Raw genomic sequence first — 20,814 nt, 5'->3', positions numbered from 1 at the left:
GCGTGCGGGATTTAACAGGTAAAAACCCCCTCTCTTTGAGACATTTTATTTAACCTGAAACAAAACCATTTGTATGCATAGGAGGAAGTACCCTCCTATCCTTGCTTCTCTTTTAGCCTTATTTTTCTTGAATTTTAAGCCAAACCCCGGTTAGAAGTGCCCACACGGGCTGCTCTTCTGCATTTCCCTCCTACCGTAACTCGAAAGCGCCCACATTGTTTCCACACTTTCCAAATGTTCCCCCTTAGGTTTTCTTTTTTATCCTGTCTGTCCCCTCCGCCCTTTCCAGCTGAAATCGCTGTCATGTGTTGCGGCAGGTTGCTTTTTTTACCCCGCCGGGCCTGCGCTAGACCCACCCCCCCCCATCCCACCCCCGGGCTCTGCGGGGCCGCAGGTGCGGGGCGGGCGCTCCCGCACCCACACACGGCACAGCCCCCCCTCCTGCGGGACATCCCCGGCTCCGGGGGGAGCGGGGAGCGAGGAGCAGGGCTGGGAACCGCCCTCAGCGCCGGGAACCACCCGCGGGGCTGGGAAGTGCCGGCGGCTCGACCCTGGCTGGTCCCCGCGGGGCGGGCGAGCGGAGGCTGGGGATGCTCGGCTGGTGATGCTGGTGGCGGAGGAGGAGGAAGAGGAGGAGGGGGGGGGAGCTGGCGGGACAGTCTGAGGTGGGCGGAGGGGGGAGGCGGGTGTTATACCATCGCTCCGGGGAAGGGCTGAGCATTTGCAAATCCCGGCTGCGACGCGCGTGGGGAGCATCCTACCCCCGCCGGGCCGGGCAGGGCGAGCTTCCCTCGCTATCCGAACGCCGTCCGCCTTCTCCCCGCCTTCCCCTGGCCGCCTGTGCCGCCCCGTGTCTCCCGTGCGGCGGAGCGGAGAGCGGCAGCCCGGGGCGATCCGCTCGGAGCGCAGCGCTGAGCCACAGCCGGCCCCTGTCCCCGCCGCGCAGGCACGGCCAGAGCCCTGGGTGAGTAGCCCCGGAGCTCCCCTGCTCCTCCAGCCAGGCCACAACCGTCCAGGCCCCCTTCCATCACATCCCCGGCTTCTTCTGCTCTCAGCTGGGCTCCTGCAAGGTGCAGCTCATCCTCTGTCCTCTGGTAGGTTGGTCAAGCTGGGATCCTCGCTTGGGGAGGGGTTTTTGAAAGGCTTCACTATCTGCTGCTGAGTTATCTGTCTCAACTTGGAAATCGACTCCTTCTCTTGTATATAAGCTTCTCTTTTCCCCACCTTTTTCCTTTTTTTTTGCCCGCTTTACAACTTTTCCAGCTTCCTTCATTTGTATCTGCCAATTTACATGGGCAATAAGAAGCCAATGACACGCTGAGAGACTTTAGTCATTGAAGATTAGTACTAGCAAGTGTCTTAAAACACCCGTGTGCTTTCCTTTTGTTCTCCCCTAGGCTGAAAAGTCATGACAGCTGAAAAGACTATTCCTATAATTAATGGCAAGCCAGAAGATGCTTTGGACCCAGAAGCCTCAAGCACCAACCTCGTCCACAGCAACGATAAGAAAGTTCATGAAAGAGGTCACTGGAACAATAAAGTTGAATTTGTGCTTTCTGTGGCAGGGGAGATTATTGGGTTGGGAAACGTGTGGAGATTCCCGTATCTTTGCTACAAGAACGGAGGAGGTAAGATGGCATCATGTGTTGATTCAGTGCTCGCCATAAACGTGGGAAATAAACAGTTAAGGACACTTTGCAGTGATTTATTGTGCTAGGAAGAGATACGAGCTCAAGTTTTCAGCATATGTGCAGAGAGGGAATTATAACACATCTGACAACTAAGAGAAAAGTCATATTTCTCTTTCCTTTTCTACAAAGACTGTGTGGGTTACTTTTACGAGTTGCTTTCATGTTAATAAATGGCTGTATTTTTTTTCTGTGAGATTTTTGATGTAGAAGAAGCCAGTGGTCCCTTAGAGTAGTCCTGTGTTTTCTTCTGCATGGGAATACAGACCCAAGCATACTTCAGTAAGTTTGTCTGACACAGGAAAGAATGTAACAGTTTATTTTTCAAGCAGAATACTTTGGAGAAGATGAATATATTTTTCTGATTGGGCTACAAAGATGAAATTCTTCGTCATGTGGAAATTTTTGTAACTCAATGTACTTGTTTTCTTCCTCAGTACTTCCCCTTCTTCCTACAGTAAAGTAGGGGAACATGTCAAAACTGAAGGTTGCTCAAAGAAGAGAGCAAACCCTAATAAATTTAAAATGTGAATACCATTTGAGAGAGAGAAAATAGCAGACTTAACTTGTACAGAAATAGGAACACGAGGCCCGTAGTGGTCATAGTTAAGTATAAACTGTGTAAGATATGTGAGAGTTGAGAATAAGCACATCAGCTGCGACTTATGAAGCAGTGAGGAAAGAGAAGTAAATCAAAAACTCAGTTTAGAATTCTGTGGCCTGGGTTCAGCATTCTCCCCACTTAAGGCAGAGTGAGTGTAACAACACAGGCTGGGAGAAAAACTGAATTTTCAGTGGCTGATGTGCAAAGATCCATTCCGGGAAGGGTTTCCTTTGCTAACAACGCTGTGCCAAATTTATTTTCCCTGTCCCTCCTTGTCTAAACTCAGGGATGGGTTTGGCCCATTTTGTCTGCTGTTTCTCTAAGACTAATAGTGCTGTGGAAGACCTGTTTGTTTGTAGCACCTTTCTCTATATATCTGTACTTGGGCAAAACTAAGAGAGCAGGAGTTCACCTCTTTCCAGAATGATGTTACCAAATACTGCTGTGAGTGCATAAATATTAATATGCTGGGTATGATATACAGGACAGTTTCTTGTTTTTTGTCAAAGTGTTCCCAGAGAACTTTTGGAAGAGTTAAAAATAGAAATGTCTTTTTGGTGTGTAGTTTTCTTGTCCACACAGCCACCTTTCTGTGTCCGTTTGTACGTATGTGCTACCTCGTCCAAAGGGGATGCTATCATTTTATAATGAAAGAATTCTAATCATGGGTTTGACTTATTTCATGAAAAATTATGTACTTAAATATCCTATTGAATCACCACTCTATCCTTTAAGAATAGTATTAGTGTGTGTGATCTAATTGGTCGTGTCCTGGCACCTCAGGAAACTGGCCATTGACCAGTTTTATTCAACGAAGGTTTGGTCTGTGACCTGTGGCTTTGTAACTCTCTGGAGTGCCCTGGTAGAATTAGACCAGAGTTTGTTTTCAGTGTTTACATCTGATGCACCAAACTACTTCGTGTGTGGCAAGTGAAGACAATGGTAAAATACATTAACTGGTCATGAAATAACTTGCTAGATACAGAACAAACCTAGGAGCTGTAGTATGGAACTTGGGAGGTCTGACCTCCCTCTGACACTTCCTCTGAGTTGTAACAGGCAGTGTAGGCATAAGCTTCTGCAATTTTAGGTTGTTCCTGTAGATATTTATTTAGTGGTTCTAGGAAAATTAATTTCTTTGTATTACAATTAGGCTTTTCTTGGAACACGATCTTTTTTTACAAGCAGGGAAACCTGATTTTCATGATGGATACCTGTGGTAGAACAGTGTTGGAAAAATAGTCAAAGCAAATATTTTGGATTTCAACAAGTTGCCATGTTAAACTCGCCATGATTGTGAGCTGGTTGGGATACTGGCCAGCATTTCACCTGTTCTGTACAGATCTTGCTCAAAACAACATGCACAGTAAATTATACAGAGAAGTCATGTTTTAGCTGTAAGGATTCCATTCTTTGTGAAATCCTCATGGATTGCTTGAGAGGCAGATGAGATCCAGCTATAGAAAAATTTCCTGGCTGAGGGAAGAGACTACTTATGAAGAGATCTCTGGTGCTGTGCTGGCTCTGAAGAAAGAAATTGCAAATGAAAGCAACTGGTTTTAGTGTCTTAACTTTCTAATCAAGGTGACTAAAGCACAGCAGTTGTTACTGGTTGTGTTTGAGTTTTGATGTGGTTCATAAGCTATTCTGGAGTTTGCTGTGGGCATCTCACAGAATTGTTGATGCTTTGTTATTTTCCTATAATTTCACATTAATGTTTCTAGCTGATCAAGCCAAATCCTGCTTTCCTGGTCTTGTAAGTAGTTCTAAAGTCTGTTCCTTTTCCATCATCTTTATCATCAGGCTTATGTAAATAATATGCAAAGGATTTTTGGGGTTTAATTTCCTCATTCCTGAAAAAGCAAGGAAGAGAAGAGAGTGTAGACTGACGTGGTGATGATCAGTGCAAAACTTTGTGGCTGAGCAAGACTGTGATCTTTTCTGTGTTTGAGAGACACATGAGCAGACTTTAATTTATGCTGGGGAACTTTGATCTGGCCTGTTTTAGTCCAAGACATTGGCTTACAGGTCAACTTTTGATATTTGGGACCGAGAGTAAATGCTTCCTGCACTGCCAGCTTGATGCCTGAGAGACAGCTAAGAAGTGATCCTTCCTTTACCAGGAGAACTCTCACTCTGCTGTCAAGGAACTGCATTTGTTATAACCAACACCCACTCACTATTTCCTTGTAGGTGCTTTCCTCATCCCATATGTGGTCTTTTTCATTTGCTGTGGAATCCCAGTGTTCTTCCTGGAGACGGCCTTGGGACAGTTCACTAGTGAGGGAGGCATTACATGCTGGAGGAAAGTTTGCCCTCTATTTGAAGGTAACAAACTATTCTGTGTTCTACTGCAAAAACATGCATTGAACTTGGGGTAAAATGAAATAAATTGTATCATAATTGAAGTTAAGGTATAGTCAAAATAGTAAGCATTTGTTTTTAGATTACCTGCAAAGTAGCAGTTTTCTCTCGTGTCTCACTGTTTGTTGTTTTTTCTCTAGGCATTGGCTATGCTACCCAAGTGATAGAGGCACACCTAAATGTGTATTACATCATTATTTTAGCATGGGCTATCTTCTACTTGTTTAACTGCTTTACTACAGAGCTTCCCTGGGCTACCTGTGGGCATGAATGGAATACAGGTATGAATCAGTAGAGATTATCCCTATACAACAACCTTCCAAAGGATTGATTCATCTATTAAAATGCCATGAACAAAACTATTCCTGTAGAATAGTCACTGCAAATGGGCCAATCACATCCCGTGGTAAATCTGGAGTGAAAACTTATTCATACCTTTTTGGTTTAGGTCATTGTGTAAGCATTTGTTCCTGTAGAATATAATGCAGAAGAAGATGATTTTGGATTTTTTTAAATTCAGTAAGATATTGTGACTAACTCCCAAGACTCTTATTTGCAATCATGCGTATTCTCCCCAAACACAGCGAGTGAATTCTGCTGCAGAGATGGACCTGATGACAGGCTGCAATCTTGCTCTTTCACTCTAATGAAATCAGGAGGCATTTGAATGGAGAGAAAAACACTAGATGTGGATCTTTGGATTTGCTCTTTTAAATGCCAGGTGTTGAGGGATAATGTTCATCAAGCTGCTTCTGGAAATTTAGTAGCAGAAATAATCCTTACAGCATGCAAAGTAGCCTCCTGCACGAACGAGGAGGTGTGTGTTTGTGAGAGTTTGCAGCACAGGGCTCTTCATCTGTCTCCTCTCATTGAGATTTTGATATGTAATTCTCTGCTTATTGCATTTATAGATCATCACAAACACCTATGGGGAGGATTTCCTACCGGTGCCCTTATTTCCATGTTCCTAAAGTTTGTGTTTTTATTCCCCAAATCACTGTCCTATTTCAAACCACCTACCAACTGTACCGTCTCTCATGTCTATTTGTTAAATGGTCTTTGTCACGGCCTTTGAGCACACCTAAAACTGCCTGAAAGGTTACAGCTTATGTTAGGGATCTACTCCTGAGCCCAATGCATGTGGAAGGCTTTGGTATCAGTTCTGGCAACCCAGCAGAGGAGCTTGGCTGATGCTGGTTGCTGTTCAAATACAACAGCGCTGAGCTGCTTTGTCCTCCTTTCTCTGTGCTAGAGATGATAATAATAAAAAGCCAGAGGAATTATTCACTTGCCATATTAGGGCAAAGTGGAAGCTCGTTGCTGGCCGTGTGCCATAAGCCATTTGTTGCCATAAGCAACAATGAGCTTGGAATATGCAGTAATTCCCAATCCATTGACTCAACATATCTTTTGGCCTGAGGGGTTCTATTGGCCCTTGCCATTGAACTGTGCCTTTGGGAAGTGTTACAGGAGCAACAGTCCTCGTGGATATTTTCATGGGGTGGGCCTGTGGTCTGGTGATCAAAACACAGCGTTGCACACACAGCAAATGTGTTGTAGAATGGTGACTTCACAGGATGCATGGACAAGAAAAAATTTACTTGCGTGTCAATATAACAAACTCTTTTTTTTTTTTTTGTTCTTTTATAGAAAACTGTGTGGAGTTTCAAAAACTTAATATGAGTAACTGCAGTCAAGTCTCTTTGCAAAATGCCACGTCTCCAGTGATGGAATTCTGGGAGTAAGTGCACATGAAATTTATGTTTGATCAGACCATTCATTATCTTCCAATAACTCGATTGTTTACACTTGATTAGATACCTTGTAACCCTATAGCACCGAGTGATGTGAGTTCAGTTGGAAATTTTCTTATACAGCCAAAGGGAATCAGGATGAGGGGTTTTAACTCCTTTTTTTTTTTTTTTTTTAAGAGAAGGGGTTTTTTTAACTCTTTTTTTCTGCAAGGAAAGGAATTCCATATCCTGAAAGAACATAGAACAAAGTGTGCTACTTGCTCGGGAGCTTGGCTCCTGCTGCTGGAGGAAAGAGCCTCAAACCCATACTAATGAGGAGGCAGAGGTGAAAGAAAAAAAGAGGAGGATTTCAAATATTTTTTATTTTTCTTTTCCAAATGTTTCTTACCAATTTGAGAGTTGCATCTTCATCCTTGTTTCAGCTAACTAATACTCTGTCTTCTGTATCTCATTATATTTTAAAGCACTATGTAAGTGTTAGTTATTCAGCTGGAATAATGGGAGAGTTTAACTCTCTCGTGTCTCCTGGATTCTGATTTCTAGTTAGACTGTTAGAAGAATTTTATATCTTTGCAAAGTATGGTCTGCTTTTGTAGTGGCTTTTTTATTTTTTTTTGCTCACAATAAATATTTAATCAATGCAGTTCAGTCGTATATTTGTTTCTTGCAGGGCTCAGTGTGTGTTCAGACAGTCAGAGAAACCGAATGTTACTTTTAATACTCAGTGATCTCACGATTTAATGGGTGTTACACAATTCTGGGTAACTAGAATTTCTTCAGGACCTGTTAATTTTATTGTTAAGACAGAGCCTTAATCTAAGGCTGTATGTTTAAGGCTCTGTTTTATGTTCAGGACAGCAACAGATACATTTTGAAAGAACTGTGAATTAAGAGTTTCCTTGAAGGGGGAACTCCACACTGACACAATTACCTTGAATATTAGCATGTGCTATTGTCTCTCTCTGTCTTTTTGAACCTCTTTGTCTTGCTACGTCAGATAATTTTAGCAATACTGCTACTTCCTTAGCAGTAGTTGTTGCTTGAGTAAATAATACTGTTTTATTTAAAAACAAAATAAATTTAAAAACCCCAAACAGACTAAACTATGCATAAACTCCCTCGGTAAAATTGTAACTTCCTTTTCTGTTAAAATTTTCAATAATATGAACACACCTGAAATATTAAATCAAAGCATATCAACTCTACCCACTTCCCAGATAACATTTCAGAATAAACAAGAGTTTCTCAGGTGGCATCATTTATTGCTATGACTTCATCATTTCACTAAAAATATCTTATGGTTCTTTAGGATAAGTAGAATTAAGATTTCGTATCATTAGTGTAAATGAGGAAAGTATTTTCTGGTACTAACCTAATTTATCTGCTGTATTTTTTTTGCTTATTCAAAAATATTCACAACTCGGCCACTCATGGTAGCTCCAGTTACCCAGAGAAGTAAGCAACATTTAATTGAATTATATGGAGGGCACAGACTAAGTTTTATCTCCTCATTTTTCTAGGGTTTTTTGGGGTTTTGTCAGTGCTCAGCTTTGGATTACCTGAATTTCTATGTCAGTTTATTTTGATGTACATACAGATACATTTTAAGTATGTCCCTTCTCAGAGTCCTCTAAGAATGAAGCCTAACATGCTTCTACAGCTAAACTTGAATGAAAATCCTTCAAATCTGGGGCATATTTGCCTACCTGATTTTGCCTAAGTTAGGAATGGTTTATGAAACTAGAAGGGATAATCAGATTTAGTCTTTTCTCTAACTTATTTTACAATCTCATGTATACGAAGTTGAAAACACACACTCTTACACTTTAAAAATAAAAAAAAAAAATTAAAAAGAGAAGTTAAAAAAATAATTTGTCATTTATTTGGAACTTCTTTCTTTATTGGGCTATGGACAAACTTTTCATAATACCAGCAGCCTGCTGGCTAAAATAGCTTAAGACACTAAACTTAGCTACTTTCTCCAAGCAAAACTGAAGTTGCCCAGTTTTTCACTCTTAGGAAATAAATGTAGTCCCTTCCTGCTGAGAAAATTGTTTGCCTTTAAATTATTTGTTAAAATTTAAGTAGGTATGATGCTGCATGTCTTCAAAATTTGAAACAGAAATGACACCCTAGTTTGAGAATGAGCTTTAATAAGTATCAGGACTGATGTTGCATTAAAATAACTAACTGGAATTAAGAGAAGATTGTAATTAATTATGTGTCTTAAATAGCAGATATAAATGCTCAGTGGAGGTTTTTATGTATAGATGTGCAATGCAGATGAGAGAATAATTAATACAAAGTAACCTAGGCTAGTTAATTTGTCCAGAAAATCGCCATCTGATCTGTAGATAAGTGTTACCAGCAACGTTATTTCACTTAACCAGAGGTCTGGCTCCTGCCATGCTGCTTTACTACTTCGTAAATTCTGATGTTGGGAGCCATAAATTGATTGAAAGACTTGTTGAAACAAATAGTGAGAGGAAAGTTGCTGGTGTGGACTGCACTGAGCGTCTGCTCTTTGCTATTTTTGGAGCTGGTGTTGACAGAGTGTGAGAATCCTCAATCCCCAGTCCCAGAACTGAGTTCATTTGCATAACGACCAGGTTCCTGACAAGTAATTAAGGTGGTGCCTGTGAGGGGAAGGCTCTGGGTTTCTCCTGAACAACCTTGCATTCGGAACATTTACACTTTGCCACGTTAAGGCTGCGATTGAAATGTCTCTAAATTGTGGCCCTATACAGCCAAATTATTGGGTGAGGGGTCAGCTGTGGGGGGGAAAAGTTTGTGGCTTTTTGTGTGTTTTGGGTTTTTGTTTGTTTTTTTTGTGGGGGGTTTTGTTTGTTTTGAGGTTTTTAAATTATTTTGTTTTGGTTTTTGTTTTGGGGTTCTGTTTTGGTTTTTGTTTGGTTGTTTTTTTGGGGGGGGGATATCTGTTACAATCCAATCTTGAGTTAATCTGTGGATTAAAGTGGTAATTATTGTGAATAGTGATCCTATTTACTTACTGAATTAGGAGTTCATTTTCACGTAGGACTCAATACTGCTTTTGTAAACTGTCAGGCTGATGTTACAGCTTTCCTTTGATAGCATCTTACCACAGTCTTCTATAGTAGTTGCAGTATCTTCAGGATTTTTTTTTAATTAAACCCAACCTAACAAGAAAAATGCTTGGGGAAGCCTCAGTAATTCCCCAGTGCATATTTTAGCAGTGCTCTGTGTTGCTTTGAAGCCCAAAGCTCTCAGTGTCAGAGTTATCAATGCTGAGGGATGTGCAGGTTGCTGCGTATCACACAGAATTTACATTATGTAAGTGCAGGGGAACAAGTTGGGTTTGGTTTTGTCTGTGAAGAAATGAATACAACAGGCCCAAAAGAATGCCTTTATTTCTGGCTTTGAAAAGGAGTCTTCTCTCTTTTAACCTGTGCTACTGTGTCTTTTTTATTATCTAGTCTATAAGACTCAACCCCTATTTGCTCGTGACTGGAAGCAAATCCAAGTCCTCAGCTGGGCTGAGGGTTGCAAACAAAGCCTTCAGCCTTTCTGCTGAAATATTTGTAGCTTTTGTTGCTTCTGTGGCCTTGGTTACTCCTGAATCTATTCCTCCAGTCGAGCAACATCTCCCCCATGTGCAGTGATGACTGAGAGGATGTTTTGCTGTATTATGAAGCTCTTCTGGCCTTCAGACCAAGAGTTCCCCTTCCTCAGGTCTGTACAGAGGATGCTGCCTCTGATACTTCAGCATTCTCCACCTGCTTTGGTAGCTGCGTCACCCGGAGGCTTAATTATTGTCCTGGATGGGTTGTTCTTTGTTTAAAAAGCAACAAAAGACCGTAGAGATAAATACTGCAATAGGTCCTAAATGCCTTTTGCTACACTCAGAGGAATCTCATTGCACATGCAGCAAGTTCAAAACTTAAAATATTTTTCTCAGCCTGCGATTGATAACTGCCTGTCTGCAGCTCTGCAGTGAAAAGGGTCTGATCCTGCTGCAGGAGCAGCAGGCAAAGTTTGGGAGTTTGGACACTCTTTTCTTGTTTTCCTGCTTAAAAAAGGCTATGGCTGTTAATGTTTTAAATGTGAACAGACTCACCACTGACCACTGGTATCAATGCTGACAACTGGGAAAAATTAGATTTAAGGATTTCTTACCTTAATTCAAAGGCCATAGCCTTGAGAAGTCTCACATTCCATCTTCATGTACAGCTTTTTAAGGTAAGCAGCTAAATAGGGAACAAATCACTTCTTCAAACTCTCTGTTGCTGTGTTCCACAGGACAGGCAAGAGTCTGAAGCTTCACTTTTCACTTCTAACCGGTGCCAGCATTCAGAGAATGGCCTATTGACTCCCATTTACGGCCTTTGCCTCATCTGTTGCTTAAGGATTTTCAGAGAAAAAGTAATAATCATAGTTTCAAGGCACAGCACGTGGAATTTTTAGCGTCCAAACTTTAAACAGTTAATAGTGGCACCTGCAGTGTTGATAATTCCTGATATGTTGAAGCAGCCCAGCGAAAGAGAGCTGTGGCATCAGGTAAGGTTGTATTTACAGCCTGGGAAACAGAACAGAAAGGAGAGGATACTCTGCTCCATTGTTTTTTCTGCTTTCCTAGGAGAAGAAATTGCCTGGCAGGTGTGGGGGGCATCAACCATGTCTGTGTGCTCTTTTGGCAGCTACTCGAGTCTGTCACCATGGTCAGGAATTGGAGGTTTCCAGTGCCTGGGAAAGGAGCTGGACAGAAAGAGGACCCGTGGTTGATTCCACCTCAATAGTTTTTTTTATTGGCTGTGTAACAACAACTTAGTCCTCTGTTAAAGAAGGTCTAGTTGTTGGCCTGTCACTCTCTGGAGAGGGTGACACATCCTTAGCGTTTCCAAGTAAAGCCTAGTGAGAAAAAAAAAAGAAAAACATTGTTTTTGTCTGGGGAAAAGAAAAGGGGCTGTTCTCAGCAAAAAGGGAAAAGGCACAAACCCGTTCCTTGCAAAGTCAAAAGGAGGTTTTTCCTGTTTCATTCAGGCTGCAAATGAGTGCAGGAGTCACATTGTGGTTAATCCCCACCACACTATGAGGAGCCATTAGCAAGTTGAGCCCGATCCTGCAGTGCTCAGCACCCAGAGACCTCCAGCACCCCCCAGAACCAGCCCCTTTGTGCCGGCCTTGTAGAACACTGAGCTGTGCCAGACTCGCTTGTTTCTGCTCAGTTCATAAGAGGCCGTGTGAAAATTTGCTTTTTGTTTGGAGTCATGTGAGCTCTTCATCTGATTTTGCCTCAAGATCACTGACTTTTTCCTGAGCTCAGCTGAAAGGAGTAAATGGGAGAGGTGACAAAATGCAAAGCGGATTTCTTCTATATCGAGGGATGAACCCTTAATCAGGGAGATGAACTTCCATGTTTTTTGAGTTTTGTATTGAATATTGTACATGACAATTTTACTACAGAGAAAAAAAATGACCTTAGGAATTGCAAAGTTAAGTATTTGTGTATTAGGGAATAATAGAAACGAAGTTGTGTAGTTTTAAGGTCACATCTTTAAAGAATATGATCATCTTGAGATAAAGAACTGCCTAATATTTTGTCAACATATCTGCTTTGATCTTGTTAGAGGATGGATAGGGAGCAAACACTGTGCAGGTATTCAATATTTGTTCTTTTTGTCAGCAGAGCAGGAACCTAATAATAATGAGAAGACAAAATATAAGAAAATGAACAAAGTTATTAATTTAATCAAGTCTTCTTCGGGTGCTTGTGGTGTCTGTGGCTGTACCATTATGATTTTCTTGATTATTTACGTGTTCATTCATCCTCACAAGGTCTCAACAAGTTCAAATTGTTCCCATTTTAGAGAAGGGGATCTGAGCTACAGATAGAGTAAAAGTGCAAAGTATGGGGGGGCCCAAGGCTCTTTTTTAGCATTAAGGTTGCACAATTTTTATTCCAACAAAGGAACAGAAAATGTATGAAAGTCAGCTTTGGCCAAATATTAATATAATCTTTGAAACAAGTAATTGCTAATTCGCTCCAAACAAAATATTTATATTTTTTTTGTGCACTTACATGAATATTTAAGGGACTTAAAAAAAAAGTAGTAATTTTTGTTGTCTTTATTGACTATTTAGAAAACTCTCCTTTCTGTGTTTTGTTGGCAAAAAAACTGAATATAAGCTCCACTTTCTTGCATGTGTTCTGTACAGGTTGGGAACTTCCCTGTCTTCTCTTGAGCTCACTCAGCTTTGTATAAAAGTTAAATAATCATGGAGTATGGTCTGGGATTTAACATCTGGCTTCTCAGGATGCTGCCATGGCTAGAACTGGACAGGATCATTCTCTCACTGTCACAGGAGAGAGATGGTTCAGGTTGGAAAGGTTACCTGAGAATAACTGAGGGGAAACTATTCTGATATTTGATGTGTTAACAGACAGTCCAGTTCAGGCTTTGTGGCAAAGAAATAGGTGTTTATCCACAGCACTAACAGGAGAGAGGGAAAACTCTGAGTGAGCCTCCTGCAGACCAGCAGTAGGTTTAATACCTCAGGCGTTCTCCTTAGAACCTTTAGGCTAAGGGAGGGCAGGGAGGGTGGGTTTCCAGCAGGATGGGTGAGCTTTTTGCCTGTTTCCCGTCCTGACCTCTTCTCTACGTTTATGGAAATCAACTCTTCATTCCTCACGTTTCTGATCATGGTTCTTTGAAAGGTCTCTTCAGAGGGCCCTAAACACTGGCATTCTGCTGGGACAGGGGTGAGCTATCACAGTGCTGATGTTAATTCCTCCGTTGACGTTTTAATCCCTCATCCATGCTAATTCCTGCATGGCATTCCCACCACAACCTTCCACTTTAGCATCATTCCTTATGATTACATCCAGTCCTGCCATTCCCAAATATGCCTCCCACTGCTGTCTCATCATAGGGCAGTTCAGTTTAATCTCTTTTCCTGGGCAATTCATTGTCTCCTGACTTGTCTCCAAATCAGGGATAGTTCTGTTTGTCACCTCCAGCCACCTAGTCCTGATCATTTTATCCAGCCAGTTGACTGCTCCCCAAACTTATACCTGGTCTCCAGTTTTAACTCCCCAAACATTTTGCCCCTTTTCCCTAAGTTCCTTGGCCAGATAATCATAGATTGCTCTTCCTTCTGCTCGTTGCTTCTCCTCTCCCCATGCCTGTGAGCTGCTGTGATCTGTGCTCTCCTTGTCCAGACAGACTCATTCCAATTTATCCAGTCTCCCTAATTCCAGTCCTCCAAGTGTTTTCTTCTTCCTGATGTTCTGTAAATTATGCAAAGTTAGTAAATAGGCAGTTCTGTAGTATTTTTATGGAGGAATCTAGGAAGGTTTTTTTCCATCTCTTGATGAAGTCTGTTGGCAATGTGTGCATTTCTTTTTAATTTAACTATAAGGCTGTGAGCTTATCACAAGAAATATTATCTTCTTATGCCTGTGCTTTGGATGCAGCCAAGAATTGCCAGTAACTTTTTTGGAAGCTAATCATCATAAAAAAACCTTTGTTTAAACAGTCTGGAACAAATACACTGAATAAATACACTTGCATCTGAATACAGGATTTTGTAATGGAAAGTTTTAATTAATAAAAGCTTGGTGTTAGGAGACAACTTCATGTTTGGGAAAAGTAACTCTAAAATGTTACCAACTCCTTTTCATTAGCTGTACGTACTTAAGGTAGTAATAAGCTTTTCTTTGATTGTGAAGGTACCATGAACAAATTTAATATCTAATTTGCCTAGTTATTTAGAATGATACAGTTAATTTTTTATGAGTGATATCTGAAATATTTCCCTATCTACTACTCAAAATGCATTTCGGGAATTTGTAGCATTTGGTTGGTTCTTATGTTAAAATATGGGAAAATTTTGGCCTGCAATGTGGGCAAATATAGGAAGCACATTTTTGTAACAAAGATCATACATGAGCTGTTTAAAACATCACTTAGTTGCAGACTTGTAAAAATTTCTAGCAATGAAATTATTATCTACTCATAGTTGGAGAACATACACAGGAAGATGAGTGAGGGGCTTAAAAAACTGACCTTTAGAAGCTGCTGGCTTAGATATTCAGTTTTGCTCAAGAATGGTTAATTTTTTTTTTTTTTTTTAAAGGATTGGGACCATTATGGACATTTTATTGTTATTATCATAGGAAACTGTGTCTAAAGATATGTATACCTGTGTAGGCACTTTTTACTATCATTAGGAAAGAACTCTATGAAAGAAGCACAACTTGCTTTCAGAGGTGAAATGAAAAAAAAGGCAAAGGTCTAAATTAGCAAAAACTTGGTTGTGCCATGACAGGCTTGGCCAAATCAGCCAATAGCAGCAGATGCCAAAATAACCAGGCACGTTTCCTCTGGTTTTGCCAGGGGTTTAATTGGTTTCTCATAAATTATTGGTTCGTTGTGTTTGGTTTTTTTTTTTTTTTATTATTATTTATGTAAGAAAAAAACTCTCCTGAAGACCCCCTTTCAGTTATGTCTGGGTTTGTGCAATTACAAAAACGAGCTCATCCCCTCCTCCATGAGTTATCTGCATCCTCCTACAAATATCTAAGCAAACTTTAGATCTAGAAAGACTAAAAGCATGACACAGTTGGTGGCATTTACTGCCTGAAACAATTAGTCCCTCCTGCAACTCCCCTGAAGAGAGGTCCTGCAGAGGACAAGCTGAAAAGTTACATTCATGTTTTAAAGAGTTGCTCACCCCAAGAACTATTTCCTTCCCCAGTTCCCCATGGGAATTGGATTTGCAAGGCTAGATATGCAAACAAATTGAATGTAACTCTTCCAAGATATATTTTTCAATACCTCTGGAATCCTTTAAATCTGCCTGTGGCCTTGTAAATAATAGACTGCTATTTTCAGCTGTCCAAGAATGTGTCCATTAGATTTTCTTCCTGTCTTGAAATTGAGCATCTGAAGGACTTTGGTGCAAGAGATTTCAGTCACATTCATCTTCTTGGCTATCTCAGCATGGGGACTGTATCAAGCACAGAGTTCCATGCAATTAAGCAAACCTCTATCTATTTTTGGCTCTTGAAAAAGCATCATTACAGGAGAAAATAAAAGTTTAGGCACTTTTTAAAAGCATTTTTTTATGTATGGCTTTGTAGATTCAGGGCATTAACAGAAAGAGTGGTTTCTTGGGGTTTTAAATCAAATTAAAGGAGAGGGTTTTTTGTGTGCAGAAAGTTAGAGTGAACACAGGCTGGAAAAAAAAAAACAAACAATAAACCAAACTTTTTTGGGGTTGTTGTTTTTTTTTTTCCCACTATTTTCCATTACATTCTTTTATGGCAGCAAAATTGTTTTGCTGTGTCAGGAGGACTTCCTGAGGAAGACTCACTAAATTCTCCTAAAGGCTACAGAACATCCATCAGTGCAGGCCTTGAAACAGGCATAGTTGTCCTCTGTGTAGAAAGGGAAATAACTGATGCCTTTCCAAAGTCCCTTCAACAACCACTGTTTAAACATTTTAACTCCAACTGTTGGGTTTGGTTCATAAACAAAAAAACCGAACCAGTAGAATTTACCTGAATCTAATTAAGAATCATGCTGTAATTTGCAACTGGTATTTTATGAAGAGACAGGAGCTATACATGTGGACAAAGGACTGGGGACCTCCCAAAATAGCTCCTGTCTGTTTGTAACTTGTTTTTTTGCTCTTTTGACCTGTAAGTTTTTCTTTACTACCTTTTTTTTTTGTAACTAGGGTTCAGTACAGGGCCAGTGATCGTGAGAAATATGTTGACAGAGTAATTTTTTCAATTTTTAAATTTCTTTTTTTGCCAGTCAGGTAATGGTTTTATTTTGGCCAGTTCTGTGTGGAAGAAATAAGAGCTTACCATCACTTTTTACCTGAGTTCATAGCCAAGAGCTCACTATGAAAACCTGTTTTACAGGATCGTGCAATAGTTCACAAAATTTTATGTCTGTAGTTCTCGTTATCAACATCTAATTAATGGTGCATGGCCAAGTACAACTCTACAGACTGTCTAAAAGGCTCAACACAAATTTTGAGAGCCATCCATTTCTTCTGGGTGCTCTCAGCTGGCAGCTGGTGCTGTGTGCTGAGCTCATTTATGCCACTCAAGGTGAATAAAAAGGGAGATTTTTGTCACTGGATGACTCCTTCAGAGATGAGTAGAGGGGAAATTGCAGAAAGACTGAAGGAGTAATTGGATATATTGAGAGAGTACCAAGAAACTCTAAAGCAGAGGTGAGTGGAACAGCACAAAGAAGTTATTTGACAGGATTAAACACTCAGGCTTGGTTAAGAAGAAGTTGCCATGACTTCAGTGAAAGAGGTTGAAGGAAAATAGGTCAGGAATGGTTACAGAAGTGGGGTGTTCTGTGTTTATCCATCACTCTCTTTCTCATGCAGAAATACAAAAACATAGACACAAATAAAAATGAAAAAGGTAATATATGTATACACACAGTAGCTGCTAAGTAATGACATGGTAAATTCAGATAATTTAAGTGCTGACTTTAATGAGACAAGGGTTGACACAAGAAATATGTGTTGTTATTTACAATAGCAAGTTTTAGAGAATAATCTGCAGCGGAAAGTTCAATCTTTTTAATTTAATGTGCATAGAAATGGGTAATGAATGGAACAATATTCGACCCTATCAGAGAGCTAAAAGGAAGGACCTAGGCTGACTAGCAGCAAATATGGCTCACCTAGAAATAATTCATTGTGTTACGTGTAGGTCACACTAAATATGCTGTAAGAGGTAAATATTTTAGATCTGTGCAGCTCTAGCTGAGGGATTCTTGCTAATGTGACCACTGGGAGTTGTCTGTCTTCTACTTTGAGAAAAAAAAAAAAACAAGTGTGGAACTAAGTGGATTTCCAGAAATGAATTCTTACACTTTGAGAGAAATTTATTGGAGATTCTTTAATGTGTAACCTACAGATTATCTTCTAAAAGCTGAAATACGTCTTTCTAATAATTGAAAACTGATGGTTGGAGAGAGTACAAGCAGGTATCCAGGATAATTTGCAGCACTTTTAGAAATTGATGGGTGGCATAATTTCTATTTTAGAGTTTACATGAAACCTTTAAAAAAGAGAGGTCTGTAAGGTGCAGAGTCTGTATCTCTTGTCAGTTCTGGATATACAAGTTTCAGAAAAGTCAAAGTGTCAGCACATATTGACCTGCAGTGAGAGTTTGGCACCCATCCTCTGTCTATTCATTTCATGTGCTTGTAGTGACTAAATCTGCTAGAAATTCACTGGGAGTTTGTGTTTATTTAACTTAATAGTTGTATCCATGCTCGTTCTGGAGGCATTTCAGGAATGACCACACTGCTGCACTGGTAAAAAAACCCGACACAACCAGCTCACTTTTAGTTTCTTAAGTACTGGAGTAAGTATTCCTAAGTATTAGGGGAAAAAAGAAAGCCTGAAAGCAAGTGTTTTGAAAAGAAATAATTTTTTTATCCCAGATGTACATCCTCTAAATGATATTAACACTGTCAATATGTCACTCTTGCCCGTGTCATCATCTGAGCTGCTCAGCTGAGGAAGCCAAAGCAGGGTTCATGCACTGGCTAGTGGTGCAGTGGGTCTTCTGAAAGCTTTTCCCCTTCACTCTTATTAATTCCAGATTGTAACTTTTGGATGCAAATGAGATCAGAATCAATCTAATATGCAGCCTGAGTCACATCTTGCCTCGTGGGGGGAGCCTGCAGGACAGATGGAGAGAGATTGTTTACAAGGGACTGGAGTGCCAGGACAAGGGGGAATGGCTTCAAACTGACAGAGAGGAGGTTTAGATTGGATATTAGGAAGAAATTCTTCCCTGGGAGGGTGGGCAGGCCCTGGCACAGGTTGCCCAGAGAAGCTGTGGCTGCCCCATCCCTGGAAAAGTTCAAGGCCAGGTTGGATGGAGCTCTGAACTTGGCCTGGTGAAAGGTGTCCCTACCCATGGTAGATGATCCTTAAGATCCCTTCCAACCCAAACCACTCTGTGATTCTATTATACCCTGGGGCTTGCAGTTATAAGGGTTATCCCTGCTCAAATATATGTTCTCTTCCTGTAAAAGGGAGAGGTTTCTCACACATTTTTGTCCAAGTCCCTCGTCAGGTAGGTGCTCTTCTAAAAAGAATTTTCCTCATACTGTTACTTTTTGCTCAGAGAGTGAAGCTCAGAAATTTGACAGCTGTTTTTCAATATGCAGTCCTGTAATGTATAGAGGAGGCTGGTTGATTTATGTGCAAAAGCTGAAAAATTGCTCCCAGCTTTGATAGTGCTGTTACATAGAATGTTCTTTACCCATTTTATAAGACAATATTGTACTATTCTCTAAGTTTTATGTGTCAAAAGATAATGAATCACACCAGAGAAGAGAAATTCTGGAAAACAGTACAAGTAAGAAATGCAATAATAAATTGACTAGAGAACTAATAAGACTCTTTTTAGGTTCATTTTATTGAAGGATAATTTTTCTTTTCACTTTGTCCTGTATGCAATATGTATATTTTTAGTAATAAGTTCTGAGACGCTTAGAAAGTAAACCACTAGCTTTTTGTTTCATAGAGTTTTATATTTAGCATTCAGCATAAATTTTGTTTAAGTTTATTATACGAGTAAGTGGAGAACACTGTCTCAGACATTTAGCATTTTATGTGCTCTGTTTAGTTCTTTCAAAAGTTTCTTTTTCACCTGTCACTTATGCAGCCTGGATGCAGGGATCAGCCTCTCCCAGATTAGACAACAATTAGCACAGATTAGACAGGCACAGGGAAATGTTGCAACTTCCCTAAGGCATTTCAGTATGGGAATGCTTCTGTGCTGTCAGCTGACTTTAGTGGTTTAATAGGATGAAAGGAGTGATTTTGCTACCTGATAGATCCCTTAAAGCTGCTTGAGATCAGGAGAGTTGAGGGAGCACAGACCTGAGCACAGAGAAGGGAAGGGTCAAGTGAGTCTCAACATTCAATAGTCAAGATTCTCCATGAGAGGGTGAAAAAGCTGCAGTGACTCAGACAAGAAAGAACAGATGCTGCTGGTGGTGAAAGAACTCCAGATAGCTGTTCCTAAGCCATTCCTGTGGTTGTATGTAATAATGTAATGTATGGCTGGCTGATCAATAACTAATGTGCCACAAACACATTAGGTAAGCAGCTGCCTCTGACCTCTGTGACAAAAGAACGTCACTTTTTACTCCCTTGTGTGTCTCTGGCAGACACTTCAGCCTTTCAGTGTGTCTGCAAGTACTGCAGTGATTCTGGTGTTATGAATGAAGCTGATTTTGTGACTGCTAACCAGCATCTGACAGTGCAACAGTTCCCAGTGTGGTGGTTGTCCTCAGGCAGATGTTTACCAGAGCCTTGGATGCTGGCAACTCTCTGGCCTAAGCACTCCAGGCACCCACAGAGGGTTCTGGTACATGGAATCTGAATCCCACCATTTTCAGACTTCAGTAATATCTACTCGAGTTTCTGCCTGTCAGAAACTATATTTGCACAGGACCCTTGGATACATTTGGGTATGAAATAAATAAGTTTCTACAGAAACTAAACAGAACATTGATTGCATAAAGTGCAATGAGAGAAAGAAACATGACCGTTTAGAAAACGTGTCTTTAGAAGGAAACTTAAACTCACTTTCACAAAGGAATGGAGGATGTCTTAAAGGTGTTAATACTTTTCTACTAAAAGTAGAAATCTGTGCAGCACTGACACTCGAGTATATTATGCTTTTTATACAGGGAGCTCTGCAACAAGGTTCACGAGGTCAATATGGACTAGGTCTGAAAACACAGCAGGGATGGAAGAAGCACACTAAACGTAAAATAAGAAAGGCCATTCAACAGTAGCACCAGTTAGTGGCATCATTTTGTTGTCCTTTCATCCCCCACATAATACTCTGAGGACAGAGTCTGGCTCAGAGTAAAAAGAAACGTTGCTACCTGTGTTCCTGGCTGGGCAGATACAGATGGAGAAGTGACCTCAAGAGGCTCTTTGGGTGGGTTTTTCGATAGAAAAGTGTCTTGGACACCGCTCCAAATCAGAGAGGGAACATGAAGGGACCTTCCTCAAACAGATTGAATCTGTTCTTCAGCTCTCCAAATCATGAAATAATGCAATAAGTACCCCAGTACACTCCTTTCAACAATGTGCTGGCAGCTAATAATCCTCTGTTCAAGAGCCTGGTACAGCTCCTCACAGTGGAACACTTGAAAAAAGACACTCTTTCTCAGGAAAATGCAGTGTTCTCTCATCCAATAATACAGTGCTGTGAGCTCTCAGAATGTTTGTTTTCAAATTTGGATGGAAAGTTTGCTTTTCAGCTAGGAGTATTCAGGAGTAGCAGTGATCTCCTAATATGCCCCTCTTCAGCAGTTCCAAAAACAGAGAGGCCCTTCTTCTTCTCAAATGTACC

At 40.6% G+C, this 20,814-nt stretch overlaps 1 protein-coding gene across 4 annotated transcripts in view; it reads left to right on the top strand.

Annotated features, from left to right (window-relative positions):
* The first annotated feature begins 576 nt into the window (after positions 1 to 576).
* LOC114065537 (sodium- and chloride-dependent GABA transporter 3-like) overlaps positions 577 to 20,814 on the top strand; it is a 33,053-nt gene continuing 12,815 nt past the window's right edge. Inside the window, exons 1-5 of one of the 4 annotated variants that reach the window (XM_027899535.1) lie at positions 577 to 665; positions 1,398 to 1,628; positions 4,486 to 4,620; positions 4,797 to 4,937; positions 6,307 to 6,397. In XM_027899535.1, coding sequence (XP_027755336.1) covers positions 1,409 to 1,628; positions 4,486 to 4,620; positions 4,797 to 4,937; positions 6,307 to 6,397 — 587 coding nt within the window. In that variant the 5' untranslated portion in view covers positions 577 to 665; positions 1,398 to 1,408. The other 3 variants (XM_027899533.1, XM_027899536.1, XM_027899534.1) reach the window with 3 other exon arrangements.

This window comes from Empidonax traillii, unplaced genomic scaffold, assembly GCF_003031625.1.
Source record: "Empidonax traillii isolate 1590-97213 ecotype Southwest subspecies unplaced genomic scaffold, ASM303162v1 scaffold674:size665969, whole genome shotgun sequence".
Lineage (NCBI taxonomy): Eukaryota > Metazoa > Chordata > Aves > Passeriformes > Tyrannidae > Empidonax > Empidonax traillii.
Note: the sequence above shows the minus strand (reverse complement) of the source record. Positions and strands in the feature narration are given on the sequence as shown.